The 12867-nt window shown below is 41.4% G+C and overlaps 1 protein-coding gene across 1 annotated transcript in view; it reads right to left on the bottom strand.

Annotated features, from left to right (window-relative positions):
* LOC135110736 (probable glutamate receptor) overlaps window positions 1-12867 on the bottom strand; it is a 58376-nt gene that overhangs the window by 45388 nt on the left and 121 nt on the right. Inside the window, exon 1 of the mRNA XM_064023358.1 lies at window positions 11656-12867. This exon is cut by the window's right edge and continues 121 nt beyond it. Within this exon, the coding sequence (XP_063879428.1) occupies window positions 11656-12717 (1062 nt within the window). The 5' untranslated portion in view covers window positions 12718-12867. The remainder of the gene's footprint in view (window positions 1-11655) is intronic.

Below are 12867 nucleotides of genomic sequence, written 5' to 3'. Positions count from 1 at the left end.
CCTCCACATTACTGGTACTTCGCCTGACTCAGGTGATTTCCTAAAGAGAGAAAGTAACTGCTCACTAATAACCTCTTTGCATTCCTTAAACACTCTGGGATATATTTCATCTGGTCCTGGTGTCTTGAACTTTTTTAGCTTATCTATCTCATGTTTCAATATCTCCTTAGCTATCGTAATATCTGTCTCATTCTCATCTGCTCTATAGAATAAATTTAATTCTTTAATTAAGTCGTTTTTTGTACGATTTGTTTCATAGGCTTGGTATAATTATTATTATTCAAAGCTGAACTCTTCATAATTTTATCTTTCTTTCCGGTAATAGGGGCACCATACATGAAAGCAATATTCCAAAAGGAAATGTACCAAGGAGTGAGGAACGTATCTTTAGAATTATGTTAATAGTTTGCCTATTAAGCCAGTTATTTTCTTCGATTTTTTTTTACGACTTCTGAATATTGTTGGCTAGGTTTTAGGATGTCCAATATTGTTACTCCTAAATCATTTTCACTATCTAGACTTTTAAGTTGGTTACCATTCATAGTATACTTTGTTTTCACATTTCAACACCCAATATGAAGCATCTTCCCATTAAAACTCATTTGCAAGGTTCGCCCCCGCTCCAACAACTTGTCTAGATTGCTCTGCACTTCTTTTACTTGTGTGTTAGAGACTACGGCATTCGCTATTTTGATGTCATGAGAAAACTTCGATATTATACCGGCAAAACCCTTATCTATGTCGCTTATATAAACAGGGAAGAGAATAGGTCCTAAAACTGAAGCCTGTGGCACCCCCGCTGCCTACGTCAGTACACTTGGATGCCGGATTGTTAAGCCAGTTTTCTATCCATCTCAGCACGTAGCCTTGGATACTATGAAATTTTAGCTTAGTCGGTAGACGTTTGCAGAGGACTTTGTCGAAGACATTTTGAAAATAAAGATATATCTACTGCTTTACTTAAGTCATACGGGTTGAGAATATCATATAGTAAAATCCCTCTTATCTGGCATCAACGGGACCGCCGACATGCTGGATACTTGAATATTGCCGGATACTTGAATAAAAGTGAAATTATGTCCACAATCACCACCTTACACTCACGCATCTTACTATAACAAAGATCAGCTGATCTTAATCAGCAGCTGATCTGATCAGCTGCTTAAGTGTAAGCACAACACGCTTCCTCTTTTCTACAACTTTAGGCATGAAGAAGGCGTCAGGCGATAAACAGGTGGACAGAATAGGGGTGAGAGAAAGAAGAAAGTCTTGTGCAGCGAGGCCGCGGGAGGAGGGGAGGCATGCATTTAGCAAGATCAGAAGAGCAGTTAGCATGAAAATAACGGTAGAAGACAGCTAGATATGCAACATTGCGGCGGTGAGAGAGAGGCTGAAGACAGTCAGTTAGAGAGGAGCTTTTGATTCCATTCTGTCTAGAAGAGCAGTATGAGTGGAACCCCCCCAGACATGTGAAGCATGCTCCATACATGGACGGATAAGGCCCTTGTACAGAGTTGGCAGCTGGAGGGGTAAGAAAAACTGGCGGAGACGTCTCAGAACACCTAACTTCATAGAAGCTGTTTTAGCTAGAGGAGATGTGAAGTTTCCAGTTCAGATTATAAGTAAAGGACAGACCGAGGATGTTCAGTGTAGAAGAGGGGGACAGTTGAGTGTCATTGAAGACGTGGAGATAGTTGTCTGGAAGGTTGTGTCGAGTTGATAGATGGAGGAATTGAGTTTTTGAGGCATTGAACAATACCAAGTTTGCTCTGCCAGATTATAAGTAAAGGACAGACCGAGGATGTTCAGTGTAGAAGAGGGGGACAGTTGATTGTCATTGAAGACGAGGAGATAGTTGTCTGGAAGGTTGTGTCGAGTTGATAGATGGAGGAATTGAGTTTTTGAGGCATTGAACAATACCAAGTTTGCTCTACCCCAATCAGAAATTTTAGAAAGATCAGTCAAGCGTTCTGTGGCTTCCCTGCGTGAAATGTTTACCTCCTGAAGGGTTGGACATCTATGAAAAGACGTGGAAAAGTGCAGGCTGGTATCATCAGCATAGGAGTGGATAGGACAAGAAGTTTGGTTTAGAAGATCATTAATGAATAATAAGAAGAGAGTGGGTGACAGAACAGAACCCTGAGAACACCACTGTTAATAGATTTAGGAGAAGAACAGAGACCGTCTACCACAGCAGCAATAGAACGGTCAGAAAGGAAACTTGAGATGAAGTTACAGAGAGAAGGATAGAAACCGTAGGAGGGTAGTTTGGAAATCAAAGCTTTGTGCCAAACTCTATCAAAAGCTTTTGATGTGTCCAAGGCAACAGCAGAAAGAAGTGTGCTACAGCCGCACTGCTGATCTTCGGCAGATGATACTCAGGAGGGGAAAGGATGGGAAAGGATCGAAATCCTCATGCTTGGCTGCACTTTCAGGCTGCCCAACACCAAACCAGCGCCGGGGGATGCAAGACCATCAACCTCAACCGCCACCTGACTGTCGTGTTGCTCAACGTGAGGGATCTTACCAACCTTGGTAGCCTCATTCACAACTTTTTCTTCCGACACCACGCGAACATTGTTTCCGTCACGGAAACGTGGCTCAGTGGTGAGGTGGAACCGACGTTTGGCAGCATCCCGGATTATATGGCATAGAGTGGGGAGAGGCGTCGCTGCCTGCTTTAAACACGGCCTCCAAAATCATGAACTTGAAGTCATGTTCCTCTAAGGAATGGAGATACTATTTTTTAGGGTGGTGCTAAATGACAACACAGGACTCCTCCCAGGCAAGGACGTTCAGCGCTGGATTTCCTGACGAAGGAATTGGACATTGCTACATCGGCAGAAGTGTTCTCACTTCATGATTCTAGGGGATCTGAACTTCCACCTGGAGCAAGATGCTCCTGGTGGTGCAGGCTCTGGTCCTGGTCCTGACGGTGCAGGCTCTGGTGAACCACGTGTCCTTTCCTACACATGAGAGGGAAGGGTCATTGGATTTTGTGAATCTCCGGTATTCCAGCATCCTCTGCCTACTACTGGGACCAGTAGGCACCTCCGACCACTACACCTTGCTGGCACTCATCAAACTGGACACAGCGAGGGAGACCGTCGCCCCGTGCAATATCTGGCTGTGGGAGCTGGCTGATTGGGCATTCCTGAGATACGCCATCGACCACACGGACTTGGGTGTCGTGTTGATGGACAATGCAGAGGAAAAGACTCGTGCCCTCACCACCAAGTTCCTTGCTCTCCAGCAGTACCACGTCCACAGCAGGCCTGGTGACCCAGTGCAGTTTGATATCGATGCCGAGCAGTCGCTGAGGCCAAACACACAGTCTGAGCGAGGTACAAGCGTCGTCCTCCTCACCATAGCATAGCCCAACGCATGTAAGCGGGTGACAGTTATCTGCAGGTAAGCGAGACAACAGCAGAGAGAGGACCTGAAGTGAAAACTCTGGGCAGTCCTTATCGCCAACCAGGGAAGAGGAAACACACCTGCACCAGCAAACACGTGTGCACGGGAAGATCAGAAGAGCTATTAACGTGAAAGTAGCGACAGAAGATAGCAGCAAAGAGAAAGAGGCTTAAAACAGTCTGCTAAAGAGGAGTTGATTAGACTAAATGCTTTCCATTCCACCCTGTTCAAGAAAGAAAAAAAATCTTTCTCTTGATTTTCCTTGCTATCTCTTTTACACCTCCATATTCATCCTGATTCCACCAACGAAGTCATCTTTTATCATGACGTGTCTACACCAATCTAGTCTCTTTCCTTGCGCTTTCTTCCATACGTCTTTTACAATTACTCCTCGTGCTTTCCCGTTCTCCTGCACATGACCACCAATATTTTTTGCTTCAGCTAAATCCATTCTCCATTCACTACGCATCTGTTCCTTAGGTCGCCGATGATCCAACGACCGTTTCATTTCCTTTACCATTATTATTATTATTATTATTATTATTATTATTATTATTATTATTATTATTGCTGTAATGAAAGTAAATTCAAGAGATAGAATATACGTTCTTAATGTCTTAATGCGACGTTTCGTAATCTACACGGTTCATCATCAGACCTAAAAACAGCTAAATTAAACTGAAATATATATATATATATATATATATATATATATATATATATATATATATATATATATATATATATATATATATATATATATATATATATATATATATATATATATATATATATATATATATATATGCGACGTTTCGTAATCTACACGGTTCATCATCAAACCTAAAAACAGCTAAAATAAACTGAAATATATATATATATATATATATATATATATATATATATATATATATATATATATATATATATATATATATATATATATATATATATATATATATATATATATATATATATATTGTTATGCAGAGCAGCTTAGTGGCGAGCAAATAGAGAGAGAGAGAGAGAGAGAGAGAGAGAGAGAGAGAGAGAGAGAGAGAGAGAGAGAGAGAGAGAGAGAGAGAGAGAGAAGGGAGGGGGAGGGGGGATGGATGTGTCCCCTAGCCTAAGGTTCTTCAGAGTACTGGTCGGGACCCAATACTCGGTTGCAAGCTCTTGTTCAATGGATCACCACATCGTAAACAGATATATGAACAAAAATTCAAAAGTAGGAATGTGTGTGTGTGTGTGTGTGTGTGTGTGTGTGTGTGTGTGTGTGTGTGTGTGTGTGTGTGTGTGTGTGTGTGTGTGTGTTTATATGTGTGTGTGTGTGTGTGAACTCGTTTCCATATCGGAGGTAAAAAGGTACAATAGAATAGACGTACTGGGTTGTGAAGGAAGTATATAAAATCAAACTGTGTTGTGATGAAAAAAGTTTAAAGAACACTGCGGCCTAGCCAATCGGCTCTCCAATCTTCTTTCCCTCCCCTACTCTGCCATATAACCAACCCACCTGGCGCGTCTCTTTGTCCATCCGGCGTGGCGTGGCCTTATATTTGTAAAGAGCCCCATACACGCTCAATCGGCCGCTCCGGCAGTCTGAACAGCCGGGCGGAGAGGCTGGCCTGTGTCACTCACACACTATTCCTTCCTGCCTCAAGGCAACACTCAGTTCTTGTGAGATACCTCGGAGTGAAGATCATGGGCTCTCCCATGGATGCAGGAGAGTTAGACCAACTTGCAACTGCAGCTGTTGCAGTGACCAAATTATTACAGATGACCAAGATGAGAAAGGGTAAATTTATTTCCATAATAATAAAAAAATTAAAAAAAGTAACTTCTTTCCATGTTTGATGCATGGAAGGCTGACATTTTGCCTCATACTGGCTAATTTAAATTAAATGATATTTCAAACTTATTATCCTTTAAAATCTGCAGCTAAATATTCTGCTGTGTCATCATAACTCCAGTTTTGTGTGCCACTTTATATATATATATATATATATATATATATATATATATATATATATATATATATATATATATATATATATATATATATATATATATATATATATATATATATATAATAAAAAAATCTTTCTATATCACACGTCAAAAACTAGAAGTCTTGTGTGCGGCAGACATATTCACAGTATGCTGCCGAGTACTTTTCTGAGAGATGTGGCCTCAATGCCGTCTCATCTGCCAATACATGCTCAAATAGGCCTGACCAGGCGCTGGCCTGATGGAGCCAACTTGTCAGGCACAGGTTCGTGAGGCTGCCTCTCCGGCGACCTGCAGACCTCCACAGGCTGCTTCAACGTCCATACACGCTCACTTTGCTTGAACAGCCCTGGTTTGCGCAGGCGACCGGACAGGCTGCCTGAGCGAGTATGAGGCCCTTAAGAAAGAGAGGTACTCGGAGAGCTAGGTGTGTGAGTGTGAGTGGGATACTAATTATACACCTCACACATTGACCCCTACAGTGGCATCGTTTGCGCCGCTCTCAGTGTTTAAGGAAAGTGTGTTTGCCTTAGGGGGGCCTTGCTCGTGATGATGTTTGTGTTGGCGTCTATCGTAGGAGCGGACACCATCCCTCCCTTTGTCGAATTTAGTGTCTTGTGAAGCTTCGGTGTGTCTTCGTTGTTTAAACGTGACAGGACCCTGTTGTGCGTTACTGTCTCTTTCTGTGGTCAGAGGATATTTTTTCGTACATGCTCCGTGTTTAACTTCTTCCGTTGCTCCAGACTCTTAACTCTCAGGGGGACAGAGTCTGTCTTCTGGGAAATCGAAGATTGATTAAACTCGAAGCAGGGTGTTCTAATATCTTAATGAGGTTATGGGTTATGGTTTAGCTTAGTTGTGTCATATTTGTGTTTTGTCTTTCTCATGGACATTTTCTTGCAAATCCTTTCTCAGCAAGTGTGAGAAGTTTTGCGCTATACAGGGTGGCGACTTAGAGGCATTTCCTGTGTGTGCCCATGACAAGTTACTGGGACTCTTATCTTTCATTATAGGGGTCCTGCACTAGATTACAGAAAGTAGTCAAGGGAAGCTGAACAGAGAGAGTGCCAGCTGTAAGAAGGATTGGGTTTGTGACTGTAGCAGATTTGATGACCTCATTCAGTATTATAGTGAGGATGTGAATGAGGCTATAGCTGTTTGCAACTGGTGAAATGCCTGAATTCATGTAATTCATAATGGGCTGCATGGGTGGGGGATTGCTGATCTGAATTAGTGGAAGATGTAAGAAGGGCTTGGTCTGGTAGTAACAATATATATATATATATATATATATATATATATATATATATATATATATATATATATATATATATATATATATATATATATATATATATATATATATATATATATATATATATATATATATATATTGGGCTCAATATGAAAGTTAACATAACATTAATGGCTTGCTCAGTGACATTAATCTAACCTGATTATTAACCTTATTGTCCAAGATTCTTTTGCCCAATAACGTTAATGGACTATTATCCCTATTAAGCACTATGTATATATATATATATATATATATATATATATATATATATATATATATATATATATATATATATATATATATATATATATATATATATATATATATATATATATATATATATATACAGGTCGGACTGCCTTTCTGTCAACGACCCTAAGTGTCTTGACACCCCCCTCAACTTTTTCTTCATTAACTTCTGCAACATTCGCGGTCTAAGATCTAATTTTCAATCTGTAGAACACCATCTCTCCTCTTCTAAACCTCATATTCTTTTCCTCACTGAAACTCAGGTGTCTGAGGCAACTGACAGTAGCCTCTTTTCTGTGCCCTCCTATTTTCTCTATCCTCACTTTCGATCCAAAGCTAGATGCTGCGTTTATGTGTGCAATGACTTAACCTGCTCTCGTGCCCACGCTCTTGAATCTTCCGAGTTTTCCACCATCTGGCTACGACTACAGAGTCACTCTCATACTAAATTTATCTGTGCTGTATACCTCTCTCCTAACTCCTCTGACTATAAGAAATTCTTTGACTACTTAACTTCCAAAGTGGAGCACATTCTGACCCTCTTCCTTTTTGCAGAGATCTCCATTCTTGGAGATTTCAATGTTCACCACCAGGTTTGGCTTTCCTCTCCCTTCACTGACCATCCTGGTGAACTAGCCTACAACTTTGCTATCCTTCATGACCTAGAGCAATAGGTGCAACACCCTACTCGCATTCCTGACCGTCTTGGAGATACGCCCAACATTCTTGACCTTTTCCTGACCTCTAATCCTTCTGATCCTGTGATCCTCCGATCACAATCTCATAACTGTATCCTGTCCTATCGCTCCAATCCTTCTTCAGGGTACCTCTGGCGTTTTACCTCTGCTAGTTGAAGGGACCTAATGAGGTATTTTCCAGATTATCCTTTGAATGACTACTGCTTCCGTGTCAGAGACCCGCCTTCGTGTGCCGAGCGCATAACAGAGGTGATAGTGTCTGGCATGGAGGCGTACATTCCTCACTCTTTTTCTCGACCTATACCTTTCAAACCTTGGTTTAACATAGCCTGTTCTCGTTGTCATGTTATTGGCCGAGTTTACCTTGAATGGGATCACGTTTTCTTAGTGTCCCCGTGTTCCGGTTACCTGCCATTCGGGCATTATCCTTATTATTGTTATAAGTAGTGTAAGGCTTATTTACCCATTTTATGTCATGTAATATTATTCTCTTCATAATTTAAGTTCTATATATATTTGTATGTATAAGGGAGAAAGTACAATTGAGGTGGAAATACGTTGAAAACGAGGGGAGCTTGAGTGGGCAACAACACATTCCAAGGAAGGGAAGGTAGAGCGCCTTAGGTCGTGAGGAAAGGTGGAGGGAAGGCGTCTCTCAGGGAAGGATCTTGGTGTGGATTGGTGATGGAGTGAGTTTGTGGAGGTATTAGTGGTGTAGCGGTATCAGATTAGTGAGTCTTTTGTGGTACCAAGAGCTCTTGTCCGCTGAAATTCGGTTGTTGAGTTGTGCCGGTGACGCTGTTGGAAGGGGTCATGGGTCAAACTGGCAGCCATTTTGTGAGAGGTTGTGGTGTTGACCTTGGAAGCTGGTGTTGTGGTGTATTGGTGATTTTGGGGATGATGATATGGTGTTATGGGTAATCTTTGGTGATTATGGTAATCTCCTGTGAGGCTTGAGGAGGTGAAATACGGGAATTATTGTCTGGGGACGCGATAATGGCGTCTGGGTAAATTCCTGCGGTTGAGGGGAAATATTTCTGTGACTGGTGGAGGTGTAAACGGGTTCTGGTGTTGTGGGAAGTGACGAGAACGTCATGTAGTAACATGTACTACCTCATGTTGTTTGTGAATTATTATTAGTATTAATATATATGCTTGTAACATAGAATAATCGTGTTTCCTACTCCCCCAACATTGATCTGGTATTAGAGGTAATTCCAGGTGTTCTGAGTCAAGGTAAAGGTAGAGTGAGAGATAATTCTGGCGATTTCGGATACGTCGGGTAGGCACTCGAAGCCTTTAAAAATCCAGACCTTTAAACTTTCCGGGATCAGTGTAACGCCCACTTTCTTGGAAAGATAACCGGTATCGTACGATCGTAAGTAAGTAAGCGATCGTGACATCGTGCTATACACGATAGAGAGATGGCCCACAAAAGGTACTTAAGCCTTCCATCACCAGAATCTCATGCACTTTATATTTCTGCCCGGAACCATGCCAAGTCTGTTCTCCAACTAGCCAAAAACTCCTTCATTAATAGAATGATCTAACACACCTCTTGACTTCTGGCATCTAGCCAAAAACATTCCCAATTTTTTCTTCTTTCCCTCCTTCATTTCAACCAGATGGCACCACTATTATCACATCTATCTCTAAAGCTGAACTCTTTGCTCAGACCTTTGTTAAAAACTCTACCTTAGACGATTCAGGGCTTGTTTCTCCCTCTCCTCCACCCTCTAATTACTTCATGCTACCTATTAAAATTCTTTGCAATTATGTTTTCCATGCCCTTGCTGGCCCAAACCCTCATCAGGTTTATGGACCTGATGGGGTCCCTCCTATTGTTATCCGAAACTGCGCCTCCGTGCTTGCACGTTGCCTAGTCAAACTCTATCAACTCTATCTGTCAACATCTATCTTTCCTTCTTGCTAGAAGTTTGCCTACATTCTGCCTGTTCCTAAAAAGGGTGACCGTTCTAATATCTCAAACTACCGTTCTATTGCTGTAATTTCTTGCTTATCTAAAGTTTTGAATCTATCCTCAACAGGAAGATTCTTAATCATCTACCGCTTCACAACCTATCTGATCGTCAGTATGGATTCTATCAAGGTTGCTCTACTGGTGATCTTCTGGCTTTCTTTACTGAGTCTTGGTGATCCTCTTTTAGAGATTTTGGTGAAGCTTTTGCTGTTGCCTTAGACATATCAAAAGCTTTTGATAGAATCTGGCACATCTTTCAAGACACTTATCCATCAATTTTTGACCACTGCTTTGACCCTTTTATGGGACTGGCATTTTAGTGGGCATTTTTTTTTATTAGATTTTTGTTGCCCTTGGCCAGTGTTCTTCTTACATAAAAAAAAAAAAAAAAAAACATAGCTTTGATTTCCAAACTACTCTCCTACGGCTTCTGTCCTCTCTGTAACTTCATCTGAAGTTTCCTTTCTGACCGTTCTATTGCTGCTGTGGTAGACGGTCACTGTTCTTCTCCTAAATCTATTAACAGTGGTGATTTTCAGGGTTCTGTCCTGTCTCTCACTCTCTTCCTATTATTCATCAATGAACTTCTAAACCAAACTTGTCCTATCCACTCCTACGCTGATGATACCACCCTGCACTTTTTCACGTCTTTTCATAGACGCCCAATCCTTCAGATAATAAGCATTTTATGCAGGAAAGCCACAAAACGCCTGACTTGTGATCCCTCTAAAATTTCTGATCAAGGCAGAGCAAACTTGGTATTATTCAATGCGTTAAAACTCAATTCCTCCATCTATCAACTCGACACACCCTTCCAGACAACTATCCTCTTTTATTAAATGACATTGAACTGTCCCCCTCTTCTACATTGAACATCCTCTGTCCGTCCTTTTCTTGTAATCTAAACTGGAAATTTCACATCTCATCTCTACCTAAAAGAGCTTCTATGAAGTTATACGTTCTGAGACATCTCTGCTAGTTTTTCTCACTCCCCATTCCTTCAGCTCCTAACTCTGTACAAGGGTCTTATCCGTCCATGTACGGAGTATGCTTCACATGTCTGTTCTACTCATACCGCTCTTTTAGACAAGGTGGATTGAAAAACTTTTCGTCTCATCAGCTTCTCTCCTCTAACTGACTGTCTTCAGCTTCTCTCTCATCGCCACAGTGTTGCATCTCTAGGTATCTACTACCGCTATTTTCATGCTAGCTGCTTTTCTGATCTTGCTAACTGCATACCCCCCTCCTCCCGTGGCCTTGCTTCGCAAGACTTTGTTCTTCCTCTCACCCCTATTCTGTCCACCTCTCTAATGCAAGAGTTAACTAGTATTCTCAATAATTCATCCCTTTCTGTGGTAAACTCTGGAACTCTCTGCCTGCTTCTCTATTTCCACCTTCCTATGACTTTAATTCCTTCCAGAGGGAGGTTTCAAGACACTTATCCTTCATTTTTTTATTACCGCCTCGGACCCTGTACGGGACTTGCATCTCGGTGTTTTATTATTTGTTTATTTTTTTTTTATACTGGATTTTTGTTTCTCTTGGGCGGTATCCCTCCTACAGAAAAAAAATAAAATAAAATAAGATAAATAAATAAATAAGTAAATAAATAAATAAATAAGTATATATATATATATATATATATATATATATATATATATATATATATATATATATATATATATATATATATATATATATATATATATATATATATATATATATATATATATATATATATATATATATATATATATATATATATATATATATATATATATAATCACTAGAAAAAAATGTATTCCAAAAAAATCCCACTAAGAAAAAAAGCCAATAAAAAAATCTCACCGAAGAAAAAACCCAGTAATAAAGCCTACCAAAAAAAAAGGCCCACTACAAAGAAAGGTCCCACTGAAATTATAATGCCTGTTAATGAAAAGAGCACATCATATAGTAATGAAATATCTGAGTAGATACTGATAGCGTGATCCTTTTGTCATAAAACTAACCTGAAGGTACACCACGACTATGGCAATGACGAGAGAGGCGGCGGTTGCTGCCCACAGTTTAGGAGGAAATGGATAGTATACACTGCGCCACTTGGCCATCGGCGGGGGTTTGAGCAGCGCCATGCCGAAGCCTTCCATCCAATAAGACACAGTTGCGTCAAAGGCTTCAATTCTCTCGTAGGTGTACCCAAAGTAATTCACGGTAAAGTTTTTCTCTTTCCGGTGCACCATCCCAAGCATGCCCGTCCAGGAGCCATTTTCGAGGGCGCCCCACTTGTCATCAGGCGGTTCCGTGGTTAGGTGGAAGGTGAAGTTCAAGACTGAGGCGAGGGCGGATAAAGCTTCAACCTCCACCCCATCCCCGACCCCTTCTTCCTTCTCCTTGGCTTGGTGTAGGTAAGGGAAGTCATCAAACCAGGTGCCTAACAAAAACATATATCCCTCAAAACTTGGAAATCGGTCAACAAATATACTATCTGATATCGACGTCCAGACGCCAAGAGATTTGACTTGTCGTCCCAAAGAAAATGGAAAGAATGTCAACATCTCCATTTTTCCTGTAACTAATTTGTCGCTCTCCGAGTGTACCCTCTGGAACAAAACTATTGTCTGCGGTCTGCCAAATTCTTCTACCTCAAGAATACCCACAAAATTTTCACGAGAAAGACTGAAGAGCAAAAGATACTTAGGATTCCAGCGAGAGTCAGAGGCGACCACTGCGCGGAAGAAAGGCCGCGGGTCGCGACTGAAGACTGCCACGTGCACCACGGAGGCTGCTCGCACGCTGGCTATCGGCTGCCTCAGACTCCACTCTGCACCGCTTGTCTCAAGACTGACTAAAGTACAAGGCGCTCGCCGCAGGACGGACAGAGCCATCACCTGCAGGGCTGTGGCTGGGTCAAGGTACAACACTATAGGGCGACCCCTGATGGGACCTTGCAACACTTCCTCCAATATTTGAAGCTGAGCTCGGCCGCCAGGGGGGATGTAGCTGTGAGGGAGAAGGGAAGCCGCAGCCGTCGCTACAAGCACAGCCACACGCCCTGCCTTGGCTAGAGTCATACCTTATCCCCTCCATCGCATCGCGGACGTTACTTATATACGTATATATAATGGTCTTGTTCCATAAGGAACACAATGATTTGGAAAATAAAAATTATCACGAAATCTGCGCTTCACGAAATGTCATTTGGCTAGCCTTAAATTTTGCAT

This window comes from Scylla paramamosain, chromosome 20, assembly GCF_035594125.1.
Source record: "Scylla paramamosain isolate STU-SP2022 chromosome 20, ASM3559412v1, whole genome shotgun sequence".
Lineage (NCBI taxonomy): Eukaryota > Metazoa > Arthropoda > Malacostraca > Decapoda > Portunidae > Scylla > Scylla paramamosain.
This window is presented reverse-complemented; position numbering and strand designations above follow the sequence as displayed.